Source organism: Siniperca chuatsi, linkage group LG14 (assembly GCF_020085105.1).
Source record: "Siniperca chuatsi isolate FFG_IHB_CAS linkage group LG14, ASM2008510v1, whole genome shotgun sequence".
Taxonomy (NCBI): domain Eukaryota; kingdom Metazoa; phylum Chordata; class Actinopteri; order Centrarchiformes; family Sinipercidae; genus Siniperca; species Siniperca chuatsi.
In genome coordinates, this window is record NC_058055.1 from 27,961,656 (window position 1) to 27,983,606 (window position 21,951).

The window sequence follows — 21,951 nt, forward strand, 5'->3', positions numbered from 1 at the left end:
CTATGACAACAGCTCCAGATAAACTTACGGCTGCAACTAACAGTGATTTTCATTAAAGTGGTCATATTATGCTTTTTGGCTTTTCCCCCCCTTTTCTTTATTGTGTTATTTATCTTTTTTTGTGCATGTAAGAGGTTTGCAGAGTGAAAAAACCCAACGTCCACCCCAAAGGGCGCCACCCTCTCCCACAGGAAGCTCCTGAACTGCCTGAAAACAGCCCGACTGCAGTCCAGCCTTTACTTCCGTAACGCGTCTACATCGCTGTGTAACACGCGTCGTGATGCACGAACTGAGCAGTTTCCACAAGTCCACCTAAATACGAAATTAAAAATAACGTTAGACGCCCTCCAGGCAGCCAGTGGGCATAAAGCTGTTACTGTGACGTAGAGACAGAGCTCAGTTAAAAAACGTCACCTATGAAACATCGTAGAAAAGGTTTCAGTCGTAGTCGTCTGGACGCTGTTTTCAGAATCAAGACGTTTCGGCTCCCATCCGGAAGTCATTCTCAGTTGTGAAAATGGTCTGAGAACTCAGAAATTTAAGCTACTCTGTGTTGCTTAAGCCCCGCCCTCAGGGAGGAGTCTACCTGAGTATCTGTTGATTAGCTAGTTTCACCTGAAACTGACCTAATAGTTTCCATGATGGCCCAGTAATCAGTAATCAGGCCTATTGTTTTCTGGCTGCACCTCCCTCATCACTGTTAAGTACCTGATTAGCATGTGATTGGCTTGACCACGGTGTTAATACACTGATAATACACTACAACTCAGGAAGACTCCTCCCTGAGGGCGGGGCTTAAGCAACACAGAGTAGCTTAAATTTCTGAGTTCTCAGACCATTTCTTCACAATTGAGAATGACTTCCGGATGGGAGCCGAAACGTCTTGATTCTGAAAACAGCGTCCAGACGACTACGACTGAAACCTTTTCTACGATGAAACACTCCTGGACGAATGAGGGACGACACCGTGTTACCTATGAAACATAAACTAGTTACAAATGAATAACTTCGCACTCTGAAGCGTCTCGCTCCAGTCTCGGTTGTGGAGCTGCTTCGGGTTGTACGACTGAACCGAAGCCATAGTTACCGGCTGCAGCGGCTCGTCGGGACCCGCCCTACTCTGCCTCTGATTGGCCAGTAGTCCTTTACCTCGGTACTGCGCACGTGCAGCTCCCAACAAAAGATCGAATAGAAGTGCGACGCCTCACTCGGGAGCTAAAACAAGAGCGTTTTTATGAAACTGAAACCATGTCAAACTGTTCTGGTACAACCCCAAAATAAACTTATGAACCTAAAAATGAGCAGAATGTCACCACTTTAATCAATTAATCAATTATTTTCTCAATTAGACGCAATTATTAATCATTTGGTCTATAAAATATCCATCACAATATCCCAAAGCTGAAAGTGACGTTTTCAAATGTCTCATTTTGTTGTTTTGGTCGCAGGAGTAGTTTCATTATTGATTATTGATTAATACTCAAGAAGGGGGGGGGGGCATCAAATGCAAAACTCTGAGGAAGAGCAACAAGCTTGAAATGCAACCCAGAGTAGCTGCTGTGATCTGTATTAAAGATGCTATATAAATAAAGTTTGATTGAATGATTTATTGAAGACGACTCAACATCATTTAATTTGAACGATAAATACCTTCCATGAAAGTTAGTAAAGGATTTAAAACACTGATTTAAATGATCATTGTAGCCTGTTTACCTGCTGAGGAAGACGAGGCAGAGCTACAACGCTGGTTAGCTTGCTTAGCATTCCATCGCTCGTTGCTTCACCAAAAGTTTGAGGCTCAGACTTTTAAATTTGGAAAAATCTGAAGTTATTTGTCCCTCTCTGCTCTCCGTACATAACCAGACAGACAGGAGGACGAAACCAGCCGGTCAGCAGCTGTTCGGACAGACTGCAGAGCCTCGTGGGGATCATATAGCAGAGGGATTAAAACTCCACAGCAGAACACCGAGCGGCTGCATGTCTGACCAGGTTTAGTTTCTGCAAAACCCCGAAAATGAAATCAGATGATTCGCCTCTGAAATTAATCCTCTGTTAACACAGACGGTTCGCGGCGTCCACATGCGAGTTTAGTTTGAGCTGAGCGAAACGATCTGATCGCTCGTATCCAACCAGTTTTACGGCGCTGCATCTCGCATGTAACGCAGCAGCAATGATGTTAAACAAACTCCACTACACGGAGACACACGTGGTATAATGTTAAATGTTACTGTTGTTAAAAATATATACATCTATATGCACATAGTTAGCTTAATGTTTGTCTACCTCGTTGAGCTTGTTTTTAGCTGAATTTCTGTGTATTTACATTGAGAGCAACGAAAAACCTTGAATGTGCACACATAGCTGGCCAGTGAGGCTGATTCTGAACATGAAGAGTCCACTTTATAGGTGGAAGATTTGATTTCTGTCGTCGTCTGGACGCTGTTTTCAGAATCAAGATGTTTCGGCTCCCATCCGGAAGTCATTCTCAATTGTGAAAAAATGGGACGGGAACTCAGAAATTTAAGCTACATTTAACACAGGTGAGACCAAACAGCCGCTTCACAAAAGACTTTATCAGCACAGACGACACGCTAACTCAGGATTACAGAGCGCCGTGCATTTGCATCTAAAAGCTACAAACCGCACATTTGAAGACAGCGAGGTGGAGAGTCTAAGTAGAGAGAAGAGTTGGGTTGAAAGAGGAGTCAAAGAAGCCATTTTTGTGAAAAAAGAAAACCCCTCTTTGAACAGAAATGGTGGTCTGAGATTCAATCTGCCCAAAGTTTACCACAGTGTATTAACACCGTGGTCAAGCCAATCACATGCTAATCAGGTACTTAACAGTGATGAGGGAGGTGCAGCCAGAAAACAATAGGCCTGATTACTGATTACTGGGCCATCATGGAAACTATTAGCTCAGTTTCAGGTGAAACTAGCTAATCAACAGATACTCAGGTAGACTCCTTCCTGAGGGCGGGGCTTAAGCAACACAGAGTAGCTTAAATTTCTGAGTTCTCAGACCATTTTCACAACTGAGAATGACTTCCGGATGGGAGCCGAAACCGAAACGTGTCCAGACGACTACGACTGAAACCTTTTCTACGATGGATCACTCCTGGACGAATGAGGGACGACACCGTCTTAACACTGTAACAATACGAACACATCTCTCCAATTTTACAGCTCCGCTGTGATTCGAAATGTATTAAAAAAAAAAAAAAAAAAAAAAAGCTATAAGACCCTAAATTTGATTTCGCCTGTTGTGATTTAGATATTCTTCATGCTCATTCAGCAGGACACATTCATACATTTACAAAGTCGATAAAACTCTTTTACTCCTCGTCCTCAAAAGTGGAACCAAGAGTGCGTCGCTCTGACAATGTTTGGACTGATTTCCGTCTCTGAGACGCTTCACAAATCCTGATCAAAATTCTGATAATCAATCGTACTGGCAGAATGGTGCATTCAAGGGCAACAGTGCAAATGGGAAAAAAATCACCTCCCTAATCAGATCATACATAGAATTATAGCGGCTAACTATTTTCATTGGTGATTAGATCGTGATTACTTCAGACTGATTGATTAATCGCTAAATCATAAAACGCCCATCACAGTTTCCGAGTCCAAAGTTTTGACTTTCGTTTTGTCCGACAGTTTTAAAAAGACATTCAGCAGAACATCATAAAAGACGAATCAATTATCAAAACTGTTGATATATTTTTTCTCTTAAATGACTAATTAATTAATATGAATTAATCGACTACTTTAGAATATCGCACACCAGCTCATGTTGCGTTTTACCGAACACTCGGTCGATTTTCATGGTGGAAAAAAAAAATCACCAGATTTACACTTTAACAAAAAGAATCCAAAGTTCTCAAATGTTCAATGTTGTCTAAAAAGGGAAAAAGCAGCTGATCGGGAACCCGATCGGAGAAGTCGTCGACAAGTCAGCACTTAACAGTTTTCAGTCAAAACAGCAGTGAGGTTTCGTGTTCAGCCGAGACAAAGCAACAAACCGAATTGCTCAGATGATCGTCAGTTTATCTACAGAAAAGTAACCAGCAACGAATTTGACGATCAGTTAATCGTTTCGGTCAATTATCAGGAAAACGCAGCCGCTGCGCTCCACTGGGAGGATTTGCTGCTTTTCCCTGACTTCTGTCCCAGAAAACTGAATCTCTCTGGGGTTTTTGGACAAAACGAGACACTTGAAGACGTCACCTCGGACTCTGAGGACACTGCGATGGACATTTTTCATTATTTTAAAACAATCAATCAAGTAAATAAATCGGCAGATTAATCAGTAATCAAGATAAGCGTTAGCCCTCCTGCTGACACACTGATATCCATCAACAATTATGATAATCAGTTGTTTATCGAACATCAGCTGGCTGCAGTTTGTCCAACATTATCAGACCTGATAGACTGAATGATTCATCAACACAAGAACTAATAGATAATCAATCAGCGCAGGAATCTCTCACACACACACACACACACACACACACACACGTACCAGCTTCTGTTGGTGAAGCTAAACAGACGCAGCAGTAATGCAGCTGAAGCTCGCTCGCCCGCTCTCCCTCTCCTGCTGCAGCGGCAGAAGAAGAAGAAGAACAAAACAACAACAAAAACCGCTTTCTTCTTCTTCTGTGGTGAAAAACCGCAGCTTCTTAAAAACAAAAACAAACAGGCTGACGACACACACACACACACACACACACACACACACACACACTGCTCTCAGCTGTGTGGCGTTTGTCCGTCCGACCGTCCGACCGACCGGCGTTGAATAACAGCAACACACACACACACACACACACACACACACACACACACACACACACACCGAGGCGAAATACTCTCTCTCCTTTCAGTTAACGTCTCTCGACCTCGCTCTTCTTCTCTCTGACTGAGCGGCAGAAAAACATTCACCCTCCAACCAACCGCACAGCACCGTCACTGAGACGCTGCAGCGCACACACACACACACACGCTGCAGCACACACACACACACACACACACACACACGCTGCAGCACACACACACACACACACACACACACACACACACACACACACACTGCTGCAGCACACACACACACACACACACACACACACACACACACACACACACACACACACTGTGGGGGCTGCAGCACACACACACACACGAGAACAGAAAGCTGAGAGAGAGAGAGAGAATAAAAGGAGAGTATCGCTCAGCCTACGATCCTCCTCCTCCTCCTCCTCTTCCTCCTCCTCCCAGCATCTGTCGACAAACACTCACACACACACACACACACACACACACACACACACACACACACTGATCTCTCTCTTCTCCTTCCTTTCATCTCTGCAGTGTGTGTTTATATCGCATGTTGTACCTGTATCTAAAGGAGCGTGTGTGTTTTAGTTACAGTGTGTGTGTGTGTTACAGTGTGTGTGTGTGTGTGTGTGTGTGTGTGTGTGTGTGTGTGTGTTTTAGTTACAGTGTGTGTGTGTTAGTTAGTTACAGTGTGTGTGTGTGTGTGTGTGTGTGTGTGTGTGTGTGTGTTTTTTAGTTACAGTGTGTGTGTGTGTGTTTTAGTTACAGTGTGTGTGTGTGTGTGTGTGTGTGTGTGTGTGTGTGTGTGTGTTTTTGAAGTTACAGTGTGTGTGTGTGTGTGTGTGTGTGTGTTTTAGTTACAGTGTGTGTGTGTGTGTGTGTGTGTGTGTGTGTGTGTGTGTGTTTTTAGTTACAGTGTGTGTGTGTGCATGTGTGTGTGTGTTTTTAGTTACAGTACAGTGTGTGTGTGTGTGTGTGTGTGTGTGTGTGTGTGTGTGTTTTTAGTTACAGTGTGTGTGTGTGTGTGTGTGTGTGTTTTAGTTACTGTGTGTGTGTGTGTGTGTGTTTTAGTTACTGTGTGTGTGTGTGTTTTAGTTACTGTGTGTGTGCGTGTGTGTGTTAGTTACTGTGTGTGTGCGTGTGTGTTTTAGTTACTGTGTGTGTGCGTGTGTGTTTTAGTTACTGTGTGTGTGCGTGTGTGTTTTAGTTACTGTGTGTGTGCGTGTGTGTTTTAGTTACTGTGTGTGTGCGTGTGTGTTTTAGTTACTGTGTGTGTGTGTGTGCGTGTGTGTGTGTGTGTTTTAGTTACTGTGTGTGTGCGTGCGTGTGTGTGTGTGTTTTAGTTACAGTGTGTGTGTGTGTGTGTTTTTAGTTACTGTGTGTGTGTGTGTGTGTGTGTTTTAGTTACAGTGTGTGCGCGTGTGTGTGTGTTTTAGTTACTGTGTGTGCGCGTGTGTGTGTGTGTGTGTGTGTGTGTGTGTGTGTGTTTTCTTCTTGTCCCAGAATTCCCGGCTCCTCTGATCTTTCCCTTCCTCGTCTGTGCGACGCATTTCTAAAACGTGTGTTTCTGTCCGAGTCACGCCGATGAAAACCGAGCTTCCTGAAAACGTGACGAATATCGACCGCCCGGGGGTCGATGGCGTTCAAACCCCCAGTGACACGTTTATTTATTGATTTATTAACGAGCCGGTCAGTTTAACGGGGACAGATCACCTTAATACACCTCGCCGGACTAACGGTCGTTTCTGTCCGTTGTCTCTGCACAGCCGGCAAAATCGGTTGGCGTAGTTCGGCAGAACCAAAACATTCCCGCGTGAAGCCGCTCACAACAAACCTGAGGATTATCTTCAGGAACCGGGTCCTGGTTTCTGGAAAGAGACGCCGCTGTTGAGTTTTTCCAAACGTACGCATTTGACGCTTTGAGCTCCATTCAGTCCAGTTATATTCAAAAAATGATATCTGCAAAACTCGTCAGCTCACAGCAAAACACTCCAGGTGGACAAACGGCTCTACAGGTGAGAGGAGACGTGTGTTGTTTGGATTTTGGGGTGGACTGTCCCTTTAAAAGTACAAATTTCGAGTATTTCCATTTTATGCTACTTTACACTTCCACTGCGCCTCGTCTCAGAGGAAATATCGGACTTTTCACTTCACTGCGTTTGTCCGACGGCTTCAGTCACTTCACAGATCACAGTTTTTACGCTTCCTGTCCGGTGAAAACCCCGTATCTCCAGGTGTTTGTGGCGAGCTGAAGGATGAAGAGTTTCCTTCACGTGCTGAGGAAACTCCTCCTCCTCCTGAAGCTGAATAAACTCTTTAACCCCCTCGGATCAGCTGGAGAACGCATCGTCACAGAGCTGAAAACCGGCTGTTTCTCTGATCTCTGTTCTCGTGGACGGCGCGCGGCAAACACGGCGATGGCCTCATAGACCATGATGCATTGCTGCATGACCTTATAGACCATGAAAATGCATTGCATGCAGGTTATCCAGAAACATCAGATATAATAAAACACTGACAGGAAGCATTTTACTTTTCTAAGTACATGTTGCTGATAATACTCACAAGTAAAGGATCTGAATACTTCTACTACTCATCAAGTATTATACTTAAGTACAATTCTGACATACTTGTACTTTCAATATTTCCATTCTGTGCTGCTTTATACTTCCACTCCACTAGATTTCAGAGGAGATATTGACTTTTACTCCACTACATTTATTTAAACACTTAAAGTTACTTTTTACATTAAAAAAACAACACATATGATGCAGTACTGAACTACTAACCTCCCCAGATGTACACCAAGTATCTACGATCGGCTCCACTTCGACAAACTACAACATTAAAGTGCTCTTACTTGTATTTGTTGGTGATAAACGCTCTGAAAGGGGCCGTTCTGCATAATGAGGACTCTTACTTTTGATGCTTTAAGGACAGTTTGCTGATAATACTTCATACTTTTACTTATTAAGATTTTGAATGCAGGACTTTTACTTGCAGTGGAGTATTTTCACAGTGTGGTGTTTGTACTTTTACTGCAGTTAAGGGTCTGAATACTTCCTCCATCACCGACAGAAAGTCAGAGCCAGTTTTCAAACACCTGTCCAGTAGCTGCAATGCATTCTGGTCTATCGAGGCTGCTGCTGGTCACTCTGGTCTCCGACCTGCTCATGTGACTGCAGAAACTCTTCCCTGCCTTTCTTCTTGTTGTTGTTGTTTTGGTACAAAATGGATGACAGATGTCAGCACTACAAACCAGCCACCGCAGCACCACGAACCTGCAGCGCTCCGACGGCGCCGAAGCAGTAAAACAAAACTCCGGGCCTCGCAACGCCAATCAGCGATGTCATCGCCTGCGTCTGGCCCGTTACGCTCAGGAAGAAGGAGAGTAGATCGCATAGCTGAAGCCGCAGGATCGGGAGGGAGGAGCGACGCTCTGAAAACACTTTAATTCGGTCACACACTGACGGAGCATCCAGCGAGCGCTCAGGAGGGCCGCCGCCCCGCGGGACGGACGGCGCCAGGCGCAAAATAACTATCGTCTACCGTCTGAACGTCTGCAAAATCACAACAGCGTCAAACTGAAACGTAAAGAACTGAGGCCCACTGCGGCGTCTCGCGGCTAAAACTGGAGCTGCAACGATTAGTCGATTAATCGATCGACAGAAAAATAACCAGCAGCCATTTTCAAAATCCATTAATCATCGAAGTTATTTTCCAAGAAGAAAAAAAGCCAAAACATTTCTGTTTTCGGCCTCAAATATAAAGCCTTTCCCTGCTTTTCTCTGTTTTATATGACTGTAAACTGAATATTTGGGGTTTTGGACTGTTGCTAAGACAAAATGAGACGTCTGAAGAGAAACTGTGACACGTTTTTGCTATTTTCTGACATTTTAGAGACGAAATGATTAATCTACAAAATAACCGGCCACCTGAAAGAAAGACCAGCAGCATCTGTGACCTTCAGTGAAGTAACATATTTAAGTGTAAGCACTGCAACTCGACCTTAAACTATATTTATATTTAATTACATACAATAAGTCACAGTTCTACTTCAGTAGTTTTGTCTAGAAAATGTCAGAAAACCCACGGTGGCATCTTCACATTACCAGTTTTCCTTCCTCCTCCTCCTCTTCCTCCTCTTCCTCAGCTTTCAGTCGACCTCAGAGGCTCATTTCCACTTTAAAGTGCCGCAACGGGATCGGAGCCGTCTCTGACAGCCAGCTGTATCACTGCCGCACAGGGATGACAGAGACGCTATATGGCCAAAAGTATGTGGACAGCTGACCGATACAGCCAAGCCAGGTAGCTGAACACGTCGATCCAAAACCAGCTTTATGAGCCGCGTTTGGTCCTGTTATTTATGATATGATGTTTGCGTGGAACATAAGCAGGTTGTTCATATCTGTGCGGATGACAGGTACAGGTAACTGAGCGTCAGTCCTGGATAGTGCCCCCGTCATGTTGACCTTATTTGTTCCATTTCCTGTTTCGTCTTTTAACCTCTGGTTGCTCCGGCTGCTGCAGCAACGAAGTCTCGGCCCCGATTGGTTCACACAGCCTGCTGAACATTTCTCGGAGTTGGGAGCTCACGTCCGCATTCACGAGGAGGTCATGTGACCTGACATCGCCGCAGATTAAAGAGACGACCGTTGGAGCAAAGTTACGTTAGGAGTTAGCTAGCTTTCAGCTAGCGTTAGCTCGTATCTCTGATGTTTAACTTCAGTACGAAGACCAACGATCCCTGAACCGACTGAGTGGAATCTGACTCATTAATATGGATTAAAACATATTTTCACATAATTTATAATAAATAATAGAAACACGTAACAAACAACAAAAACGGGTTCAGTCGCCATGGCGATTATCACAGTAAGACGAGCAGCTGATCCCAGAGCTGCGCAGCAGAACTGAGCTGATGATCAGCTGTGTCCGTCCTTCAGTCAGATCATTAAACCGATCGGATCTTTGATCAAATGCAGGTAAAGGTGATCACAAGCAGCAGCCGTCAAACTACGCAACGAGGCACATTCCCACTTCCTGTGCGGACAGGAAGTTAAAGGTCGGAGCACTTCCCTGTCGGTTAGGCGTTCAGCGCAATGCAGCATTAACACGCGTCTGACATTCATTTAAACATGGTCCTCCTCGGCCTCCTTCTCAAAGCGGGGTCCAGGGACCCCCGGGGGTCCAGGGACCCCCGGGGGTCCTTGAGGGGGGTCCAGGGGCTCCGCAGCACTCTTTACGCTTTAAAGAAAAAGGCCCCGGATCTGTAACAGAACCACGTTCCAGCTTTAAAACTGTGTGAGATCAGAAAGACAGCAGCGACTCCCTCCTGGACTGGACTCTCTACAGGACCTGAAGACCTGAAGACCTGTTCCCAGGTATTTCACACATCACACGGGTCTTCGGGGTGAATCTACATCTCTGTGTCTCTGAAGAGGTTTTTAAAGTCACATCAGAAGTTCCAGACCCTCAGGACACACACACACACACACACACACACACACACACAATTTGTTTTGGTCCCCGTGACGTCACACGTGACGCGCGCGCGCACACCTGTCAGCGCCAGCTAGCAAGCCGCGGAATGAGGAAGTGGCGTTTAAAGTGGACCGAACTGAGCAGTTAGCTTGTGTTTGTGTCGCACATCTGTTAGCGCGTGCCCAGGTGCGTCCGCGTGTGGCTTACCTTGCAGGGGAACGGCAGCGTGGAGGCCACCTTCTCCATGGCCAGGTTCCGGATGCTCGGGGAGAGCGGGCCTCGGCAGGTCGGGCAGCAGCTCAGCTTCTGGCGGCACGGGTTGCAGACCAGGTGACCCGCCTGGCACTGCAGGATGGGCGGCAGGACGTAATCGAAGCATACCGGACACTCGAACAGCGCAATGAGCTCCGGGGACTGCCCGGGCAGGCTGGCCGAGGTCAGGGACACAGCGGAGGACGGGGCAGCAGACCCCAGCCCGGCCACGGAGCCCACACCGACAGCTGCTGCCGCTGCTGCTGCGGCCGCGGCGGCTGCTGCTGCTGCTGCCGCTGCTGCTGCGGCCGCGGCGCCTCCCGATCCCCCGTGCTTTCCTCCGCCTGCTTTCCCGGCCCCGAGTCCTCCACCTCCGGCTCCGGCTCCGGCTCCGGCTGAGGACGGACGGCTCATCGCTTCCAGCTGCGGTCCGTTTCCTGTGAACTGCCGGGCGGTAACGTCATCTACTGTTTACTACCGGACGTCGCTCCAGGCCCCCGGAGGCACAACATGGCGGCTGCCAGTTCGTATTCGCCTGCCGCCCGCTGTGATTGGCCGCTGCAGCGGAGATTGACAGGGCGCCCAGCCAATCAGAGAGAGGAGTCGTGTCATTGCGTAACGTTTAAAATAAAAGGTAAAATAAGACAAAACAAACGCAGCTCAGTTTAAATCAGCAGTGCGAGGTGAAAACAGCAATATTTCATTATGAATCAAACATTTCTGAAAATATTCGGATTTTATCCACTTTTTTATATTTGTATTGATTCATAAACCAATATACAACAATAAATAAACATACAAAATAAATAAATATATACTTACATTAAACAATTTTTAAAACTGTATATATTAAAAAAAAATGTATGTATTACATTATATATATATATATATATATATATATATATACACTATTAGTGTTACTGCTATTGGTGCACCCTGTAGTACCAGTACTATTTATGCTGCTTTATACTTCATTACCTTTCAGAGGGAAATATTGTACTTTTTTACTTAACTGCAGTTTCTTAACTAGTTACTCTGCAGATTCAAAACGCATACGATCAACCTATAACACGATGCATCATTATAGATTTTAAACATCAATGGATTAATATCCTTTCTTTTCATATGAAGTGACGTATGTTTAGAAGCTGCTGCCTTTCCACGATGCTCCTACCTCCCCAAAAAGGACCACAATGGACGTTTTTGGTGATTTGTGTATCTCTGGCTGCAGGGGCCACTTTTATATGAATCAGTCAACATTAAAAAGCTGCTCATACGTTAATGAATCAATAATATGTACCTATATTAACCTGAAACTTCTTCTACTACTGATAATACAACTACATATACACTTAGGACACATACATGAGGCTTCAGCTCCATTGCAGCTGCATCACTCCTACGACTGCTGTTCACCTGTTTCCCTGCTGGACTGTCAGTTGAAACCCTTTTTTAAAACTGCACGTAACATGTTTTGGGGGAAAGAAACAAAGAGAAAATGTAATGAGTCTCTGGCGCCGCTCAGTGGAGGTTCAGGTGTAATCGCATCCTGCTTCTTCATCGCTCTCTTCCTCCTCACTTAAGCTCTTTAAAAAACCCTTCCAGTCCCAGTGTGATCAGCAGCAAAGTTTAGTATGTGTAAACAGCGAACACCGCTTATATATATATATAATATATATATATATATATATACTTAGTGTTTGTCTGTATTAATATAGAAATACAATATAGTTTAATAAAGCAGTATAACATTTTAACATAATATAGTACAGTATATTCTTGTATGTGAAATATAGTAATATAACATAATATATAGTATAGCACAGCAATATAGCATAGAATATAAAATATAGTATAGGTTGAATATAGTATAATATATATATATATATATAATATAATATATAACAAAATATATAAATCAGTCCAACAGAGAGATAATGGAGAGGGAGAGCACTTAAAATAAAGCTGCTAACTCTCACATGTCATCAGACGTGCTGGGTGCACAACATGAAGGCCAGAAATGAACATGTAACTCTGTAATTATTAACACTCTCTGCAAGACTCTATAGCCTCAGCTAATATTAGTATAATTAATCATCTGGTGACTGATAAGAACGGGCAACGAGGTCCTAACATCAACAGAACCAGTTAACAGAACCCAGCAGGGAGGATTCACCTGGATAAAGTCCTCTCGCAGTGATTGGCTGATGAGCCCGAAGCCTTCCTGATGATTAATTGGCTCCTTAACGAGCGCGCTGCCAGAGCCTTTTCCTTTCTATCAGCAGGCGGGGGAACGCAGCAAACCCTTAAAGAAGGAACATAAAACCACCTGCACAGATTCCACGAATGTGAATGTTCATGGTGACATTTTTACGCTGCTTCGTAACTGAGTCACGACATCGAGCAACCGGTTTACTCACACATTCAAGTAGCATGTATATTATGTATATTATGTATATTACCACATTTCTCCTTGTATTTTATATCCCATACCATATTATGTTAATATGCTATATTACATCGTAGAATACATAATTCTAATAAGTATTATTACTTAATCATATTATATATTATTGTGGTGTTTGCTGTTATAGTCGATGGTAACATGTAACTCTGCGTGTACTAACACTGCGTCACTTCACTTGAGACAGTAGTACTGCAGTATTAATTTAAGTACAACACTTGTTGTGGGTGCTGTGTATAGCGTCTATTTTTATTTCTATTCTCATTTTTATTTCTAAATATTTATTTTGTACTTTTCTCTGTTTATCTCTACGTATTTCTGTCCTCGCGCTGCTGCAGCGCCTGAATTTCCCCTCTGACGGTCAATAAAGGTTTATCTGCCTGTCGTTCCAGAAGACACTTTCGCTGGTGGTGTAGGAGGTGATTATTATCTGCTATCCGGTTTACATAAAGTCTTTTTCAGAACACAAACAACATTTTCCGTTTGAGTATTTGAACAGATCGGGCTGAGCAAACTGCCTGAATCTGAATATTAATGAATTAACACGTGGAAACGTTTCTAAATCAAATACAAGCTGTTGAAAACGCAAAAATCAAAGCTGCTCAGAAGATAAATATGACGTGAGATGGATTTTCTATTCAAGCTCCTTCCCTTAGCTTAGTGCTCACTACAGTAATAATTCACCTGAGGAGAGAGGACTGAATCCAGAGTGGGAAACGTTTGGCCTGCGGGCTGCATTCATTAAAGTTAGTTTGAAGGTCAGCCAGATAGTTTCAGGTCCCCCAACAATAAACCTGAGACGCATTATCTTTATTAGACAGATGCAAGTGTAGGACAGAATGTGAGTTTGGTAAATTTGTACTTCACAACTCAAGTTTTTGGATCTGCGTTTTGATTGGAAATTGAGTTTCAAGCTCAAACTGAGGCGGTTCAGTTGTTCAGGTTCAGACTTTTAAAATCTACAAAAACAAACTCAGAGACTAACGAAAACCCGTCGCCCCCTGGCCCGTCCTGGAGGAGACACGATGTTAAACTGTGTTTGTTTGTACTTCCTGTCTCAGCGCGTGACAGTTTGTGTCGCGGCCCTACTTGAAACTGTTGTAATGACGTCACGGCTAACAGTTTGCTCTGCGAGTAGCATGTCAGCACTACGAATATGAAGGAATGAAGGCCATGCGTACCCAGGTTGCAAATATGAATGAACTTTCCTTTACAGCACTATCAGACGTCTACACCTGGACAGTTAAAACAACTAAAAGCCATTCGTACCAGCTGCCATTAACGTGATCAATAAGCGACGAAGGAATTCGTACTCTTTTACTTGCTCTTTACAGTCGGGGATAGCAGTATTTCTGATAAATGTATTTAAAATACGCCTTTGAAATACAAAAAAAAGTACTTTTTATTTGAAATGGTTTCATATTTTCTATCAAAATATTGGAGTGTTTTTTTTTTTTTTTTATCTTAAAAAATACTCCAAATACTTAAACCCCCGAAACTGTCTGCGTGATGATGTCAGATATATGCAAACCGACGCATCAGCAGCTGGACGGCGTGCCGGGAACCTGCCCAGGCTTGTTCGCACAACGTGGGCGAAACGTCTTGTTGGTACGTTTCTATCGAGTAGTAGAATTCATTGGTGGCCGGACCGAGACCACTTCCTCCAAAGGGTCTCTGTGCGGTTGTTTTTGGTCCGCAGTCCGAGTACGATTGCTGTGTTCAGATTTGCCCAAACGAATCGTACCAAGGAGGAAAACCAACCAGAGTCCGTCTTCAGGCCGTCACGGTCCGGTTGTTTCGTAAGGAAGTAACCGAACCGAACAAGAGCACTTTTACAAGCATCCGCTCCCAGTATCAGCGTGTACTGTTAAAGTTTGGATCCATAACTGGTTTCTGTTGGCCGGTTCAGTCCAGCGTTGGCCCCCGGCCTGCCTGAGAGGCTCTTACTTTTATTTCCAGGAGGAATTAAAGAATTGGCCGACAGCAGCGCCCCAGCTCAATTAACCTTCGGTCGCCTTCAAGTTCACTCAACAAAAGCTGTTTGAAAAGAAAAAGACCAAAGCCAGCTGGGGAGTCTGAAGCTCTCGGGTCTTTACACCGACTTTAAAATGCTGCTGTTGGTTTATAAAGCACTGAATAGTTTATTTCTGATCTGCTGCTCTGTTATGAAGCGTCAGACCTCGCAGATGGTCTGGGACCAGGTCTGCTTTCTGTCCCCAGAGTTCAAACTAAACAGACTCCCAGAAAACTGCAGGTCCGCTCCAACTCTCAGCTCTTTTAAATCAGGGCGTCTCCTTTCTTTTTTTATTCCAATTTAGCTCATTTATATGTTCTATTTTAATTTATTCTTTTTAAATCCTATTTATATGTGTCTTTTTATTGCTTTGTGTTTCTTTTATATCTTAATGTCTTATTTTTTGATGTAAAGCACTTTGAAAGCTCAACCATCTGCACACGTGTTTTTTGTTTTTTAAAACAAAAATGGATCCTTGTGGGCTTTTATTCAGATTTTAGGGTTTTTATCTTCTTACAAAGGATATAATCCTATTATCTCGTGTTTCTGTGATTATAATTAAAGCTGAAACCAACATTTAAAATTGCAAACTTTTTTTTAACAAACTGGATCTTCTGTTGTTTAAAAAAAAAAACCCTTTTCACATCCTGTTTGTTTTCTAGTAATCACTGAAATCCGACACTCAAATTTCATATTTGTGAGTTTATAAAACTAAAACTAACCAGATCGACCAGGAAAATTAAATTCCATTAAAAACAAAAGAAAGAGGGTTGTGTTTGGGTTTTGACTCTTTGACTTCATCCCCACTGTGTCTGTCAGCCAATTTATTTCCTGCTAATCCGTTAATCTCCTTTTAATGTCCTCACTTCACTTTTCAAACTTTATTATTTAGTATTTATTCATCCAGCTCTCTGGTTGGCAGCTGTTCGCGGTGAGTGCGTCTCATTTCAGGACAGAGGTCGGCAAATAACAGTAAACGGAGTAAAGATTCCCCGTGGCCTTCAACAGGTGGAGGAAAAATGAAGAGAAGAATAGGATTGATGTGCAAACTGAGGAGGAAGATGTGTTTAAGCATCATGATGTAGCCGTCAGTGAATAATGATGATGATGATGTTATCTTAAAGGAACAGTTTGACATTTAGAGAAGGCTTGTCTTGTTCTCTCACAGAGTCAGATGTTTCAGATGGATATCAGTTTCGTCTCTGTGTCCAGTACAGATGCAGCCAGTGGACTTTGATGCCACACAGGTTCTTGTAGCTTTATGTTGTTGTCGATAAATAGATTTTGAACAGAGGACCGATGAAGGAACACCTAGAGCAGCATAGCTGCCAATGATAGAAGGCCGAAGCAGAAAGGAAACACGACAGAAAGCGTCAGTATGCTTCATCAGAACTGCTCGTCAGATGGTCGACCACCGTCTGAATCGGGGGAGCATGTCCGGCAATTTTTGTAACTTTCCGACACCGACAATCCGACATCCCCGCCTTCAGTTGTGGCCATTTGGAACAACTATCAGACAACACGTTACACGACCCAGTTCTTCAGCTAGCATGACCCTGAGAGTCTGCAGCCATGCTAGCAGCTCTGTGAGGCTGGACTTAGGCGCAGCGATGATTTGAGCTCAATGCTAACGCCAGTTTCACCATCTTAGGTCCAGATGTTAGCATGCTAACATTAGCTAATTATCACTAAAACACCCAATGCAGCTGAGGCTGATGGGAATGTCATCAGTTCTGCAGGTATTTGGTCATGAACTAAACTATTGGACACATTAAAACTTTGACCTGACGATGGCGCTAGATGAAAAGTCAGGGGATCACCAAAGTCAGTAGGATTATTATTATGGAACCATGAATGAGATAATTCAGTCGTGGAGAGCGACATTGCCATCCATAGAGCGACGCTGCTAGCATGACTAAAAATTGTATCTGCATTAATTTCAGATTGTTTCTGCAGATTCAAGCTGCGGCATCACATTCAGTTGGGAAAGACGTTAGAGAGACTTGAATACTTGCTGTGTATCTTCTGTTTCTGACTGTATTTATAATTCATGGACACATTTGTTGAAATTGAGAACAACAGCGGGTGAAGAGTGTTGGTTGATGGGGGAGTTAAGTAGCTTTTGGTTCCTGTTACAAAGGAATCAGACAAGTGGTCGCACCTGTCCTTTAATTATTAACTCACCGAACGGCTCACTGATGTATTTATAAAAACCCTGTGGTTGGACACACAGATCCATCAGACTCTTACCCAGGGTTTTCTTTTGTGTTTAATCTCCCTTAATGTAATGCAAGGTCACATTTATTAAATACGTGCTGTGGTGATTCTAATGAGAAATTGAACATTATTATAAGTTTGTAGGTCTCTTTATTATAAAATCGCAGTGTCACAAATAATTTTTAGACTTAATTGTTCATTATCTTGAGACAACAAATGTTCTAATTTCCGTTTTTACAAAGTTTTTGGAACAAACACATGAATTAAAAAATATTTTTTATAAGTGACATTTTTTTTGTTGTTGTTGTTTTTTGTTTTTGCTTTTTCAGTTAACAGTTTCCCCCTAATCGTTTCAGCCTTTATTAGCAATAATAACCAAAAGCGACTCTTCAGATGTAAAAAAGAATCAATTCATTATTAATACAACTTGAAGTTGTGCTGACAATGTTCCTATGACTGAAACTTTAACTTTTCTTTTGTATTTTTCACATTTTATGTAATAAATTGATCCTTTATTTCACGTGACGAGCCTCGAGTTCTAGATATAATTCACTGTTGTTGTTGCTTAAACCTACAAATACTGATATTTTTGTCCACTTTGGGGCAGCGGAAACAAGTTGTGTTGAATGTTTGTGACGAGCTGAAGGATGAAGAGTTTTATTTACGTGCTGAGAAAACTCTCCTCCTCCTGAAGCTGAATAAACTCTTTAACCCCCCCCTCGGATCAGCTGGAAAACGCATCGTCACAGAGCTGAAAACAGGTTTTTCTGAGCTCATGAAGACTTTTTAGAGATACGTGGTTCTCACAGGACAGCGACGCTGCAAACACATGATGATCTTATAGACCATGATGCATTGCTGCAGATTAAACAACATCTACAGCAGTAAAATGCAACATCCACATTAATGCACCAGGAATATTAATCCAGAAACATCAGATATAATAGCAAAACACTGACAGGAGCGTTTTACTGCTCAGTGACGACTTTTACTTTGACATTGTATATTTTGCTAGTAATACTTACTTACATACTTTAAGGACTTTTAATTGTAGTGGAGTATTTTCACAGTGTGGTATTGATAACAGATCTGAACACTTCTTCCACCAATGGTCTCCAGCCTGTGTGTGGCACTAATGACCCCTCATACCTCAGCGACCACCGCACTACAGCAAACACTGGCCTGCTTCAGCATCTGCTCCCTCTCTCTCTCTCAGTGTGTTTTATCCTCTCTGCTCGGCGGTCGGATGCTGGCTGATCTGTCATCACAGTATTGTAATTGATCTTTATTTACCGAATCAATAACAGTTATCAGAGCGGGATGAAGCTTCTCTGCAGCGGATCGATCGCGTACCTCCTGCTTCTCTTCTTTCTTCCAGGTGAGAACATTGTCAGTGTAACTTCTGCTGCTTTTATATATATATATATTTATATATATATATTTTAATTAACACTCAGCCTTGTAGGATGAAACAATGACTGTACTCATGGGATGTCAAAATACGAGTATGCAGGCTACATCATGTACATTATCTTTTGAATTTTGAAATGAAAATGTTATGGCTATTTTTTTTTTACACAAGATTTTTTCATTTTAGAAACAAGCTCAAGCCTGTTTTTGATACAGATATTGTCACAGCCTCCTGACTCCTGATAAAAAGCCTATTTTTATTTATTGGTTTATTTAACAGCAACAGTGCAAATTAATAAACTCTATGGACCAATTCTAGAAATTCTAGAAAGTCTGTTTTATTTGTGTTAAATCTTCTATTAAGTAATCTGTTAATTAAGAGCTGATTGTGGCTTTGATCTTTGATCATTTTTGTACTTTTGGATTTTAGTGTTGAAATAATTTTACGCTTCTTTGAATCAAATGAAAATGAAATGTCAGTGTAATGATCGAGTAAAAGCTCATGAGTCCACTGTTCGATGTCAGGTAATGACAGACGTCCCCTCTTAGATAGCATGGAGCAACATTCACACTCCAGCATAGAGGCATAAGGACAGAAAAAGGCATAATAGCATAATAAATAAGTCTACTGTCTAATTGGGAGTGAATCCCAAACCTGAGATTGTAAGGAAAGATTTTCACTTTTAACATTTAAGATTTCAGGAGCAGTTACTCAAGTATGTCACAATTTTAACCAGCACTGTTCGAACTAAATCATCTGTAAGAGTTTTCATTCAGTTAACAGTCTTTTTTTATACTTTTTATCGCTAACATAGTTAACAAATCAGCTGTTACGTGGGCTAGCATCAGCTTTTCTCAAAGATGATGACATTTATTGTAGTGATATTCATGTGGTTGAACAGTGGTGAACTGCCATGAGTACAAGTTTGGGACATTTATGCATGTTGTAGTTGTATTTGTCTCTGTGTGTTTGAGTTATTCTTTTTGAGACTTTAAATGTTTCAGCGGGACTCACTGATTTAGTTTTGACCTGAGTGTGCAGGTAGACGTGATATATTAAAAGTGTTTGCAGAAGTCAGGCAGCATCGTAAACAACATATCAGTTGGTTCTATTAATTTATTCTAAATCAAACTGGACATTTTGGACACTACTGGACTACTGGACAGTCTTCTTTTAGCTAGTACATAATGACACAGGTGTCCTTTCAGATAGTGTGGAGTGACATGCACACTCGAATATGGATGCTTACAGAAAGAAGATCAAATCAGCATTGTGAATAGTCCTAATTAGTTAAAGAATAGAATCTTTTATCTGACTATTGTCATGAATGAGTTTAAAATGAATGCTCTGAAGATGCTCAAACAACCACAACAAACTCAGGCAACTACAAAATTAGCCGTAAACCACAGGAAAAATGACTTAGTTTTTAAATTCACTCCCCCACTCCACACATTATAGTAACATAGAAAAATGTGAATACCGCTAATGGAAAATAAAAAATAAGATCACTGATGTGATTTTTAGAATATAATTTAAAAGAAATACTCATTATATGATTAAAACCTAGATACATGCAATTAAGTGTGTATTTTTTCTGAGGCTACAGTTCTTGACTGTGTGCAGCCAAATAACTAATGATTTACAGGTAAAATATTAATTTATTCTTCCAACTGGAAGATGTTTACATTGAAAACATTCAACTTAAATTATCAATTTTTGAAAGACAAGAAAGTTTTTGTACCTACTGTATTCATGTACCTCTTCAGTTTGTGTTCACCACGAACAGTTCCAGCTATGGAGGTCCCCTCTTTGATAGGTAGTCAAAAAGTAAGGGTTGCAAGTCCCTGCAATAAAAAAACGTATTTGCATTTATATTATGAAACATTTTCTACTCTATATTTGTTTTTTTTTTAAATGACCAGAAACAGTGGCCCTCACTTTGTTGGTGTAAAATGATAGTCCTCTGTTGGTAATGTAGGACTGTATGTGTGTGTGTGTGTATGTGGAGGCAGACTGAGCAGTGATACGTGTTGATGGCTGTGAGGATTAAAGCTGTCAATCACACATCCAGATAAGAGGAGGAGTGACCTCCAGAGGTCAAACAGCAGAGATAATCCAAACACACTTCAGCTACACACAAACTGACACACATCTTCACTGCTGTCACCACAAACAGTGGTTTTATCTCTTCAAAGATGTTCATTTTGCCCTGAGTGGGCGCTAAAGGAACATTCAGAGTGTTCAAAATCAAATATATTTCTTATGTACAAGCATACATTTTTTCCAGCAGTGGAAATGTCAGCGAGTCATCACAATCTTCCTCTGGGGATCACGAATATCCACAGTGAATTTCAAGGACACCTGACCATTTTGTTAGCAAATTCAAAACAATTCATCCAAAACTGACAAAAGTGAACTGATTTAAGCTGCAGATTGTATTTTCAGTTTTCTGAACAACATAAACTCAAACTTTGCCGCTAACGTTGGGTGAAAGTTTAAGCTTTGTGATTGGATGTTTCTTGCCTCCTTGGGAGTCATGGTAAACTTCTCCCCATTTTTACGTCCACAGGCTTGTACCTTTGACTTTTTAATCAAAGAGCCAGATATTTTCTAACATAGCTAACATAAACTGATGATTCAGCCGGGAGAGTTTCATGCCAATATATACTGTAGAAGTGCTCAAAATCTAAGTCTCCTCATATTGTCCATGGCAAAAAATGAGAATTTTACTTCCGTACTTCCCTAAATAACTCCTCTCACTTCACATTATCTACAGACAAAAATGGATGATTTCTGAATCACTTTTGCTCTTCAAACACAAACTGTGTCCCCTTTCAGACATGCACCTCGTTATGACGAGGTCGGACCTGTAAAGACTCAAGCCTGAAGTGAACGTGTCACAAGCTGTGTGTCGCCGCTGCCAACATACAGCTTGTGAGCAAACAGGAACCCAGCCAAACATCTCGTCAACATTATCTTAACTGACGCGCCTGCGTGAATGACACAATGACATTTCTGTAGCGGACAGATGAAGACAGCAATGTCACTGATTCGTTTCTGAAAAGAGCTAAACAATCACATTTAAAGGCAACGAATGAAACTGTCTTTGAATGTGAATGGGATGACACACACACACACACACACACAGTTCAGGCCATATTGACTTAACATGCCATCATCTGTTTTTTGCACTTAGCCGTGATGCCACGATTCATCTGAGCACTTAACAATGTATGGACTCGCTTGTTACCATGACGATGATGGTGGCATTGATGG

General features: G+C 42.2%; 2 protein-coding genes across 3 annotated transcripts in view; one reads left to right on the forward strand and one right to left on the reverse strand.

The window, feature by feature from the left end:
• The window catches only part of siah2l (seven in absentia homolog 2 (Drosophila)-like), a 26,081-nt gene extending 14,725 nt beyond the window's left edge, over window positions 1-11,356 (reverse strand). Inside the window, exon 1 of the mRNA XM_044221206.1 lies at window positions 10,525-11,356. Coding sequence (XP_044077141.1) covers window positions 10,525-10,983 — 459 coding nt within the window. The 5' untranslated portion in view covers window positions 10,984-11,356. The remainder of the gene's footprint in view (window positions 1-10,524) is intronic.
• The window catches only part of LOC122887731 (neuronal acetylcholine receptor subunit alpha-9-like), a 21,940-nt gene continuing 11,063 nt past the window's right edge, over window positions 11,075-21,951 (forward strand). Inside the window, exon 1 of one of the 2 annotated variants that reach the window (XM_044221201.1) lies at window positions 11,075-11,203. In XM_044221201.1, coding sequence (XP_044077136.1) covers window positions 11,080-11,203 — 124 coding nt within the window. In that variant the 5' untranslated portion in view covers window positions 11,075-11,079. Of the gene's footprint in view, window positions 11,204-18,152; window positions 18,643-21,951 lie in introns of those variants that run through there. The other variant, XM_044221202.1, reaches the window with a different exon arrangement.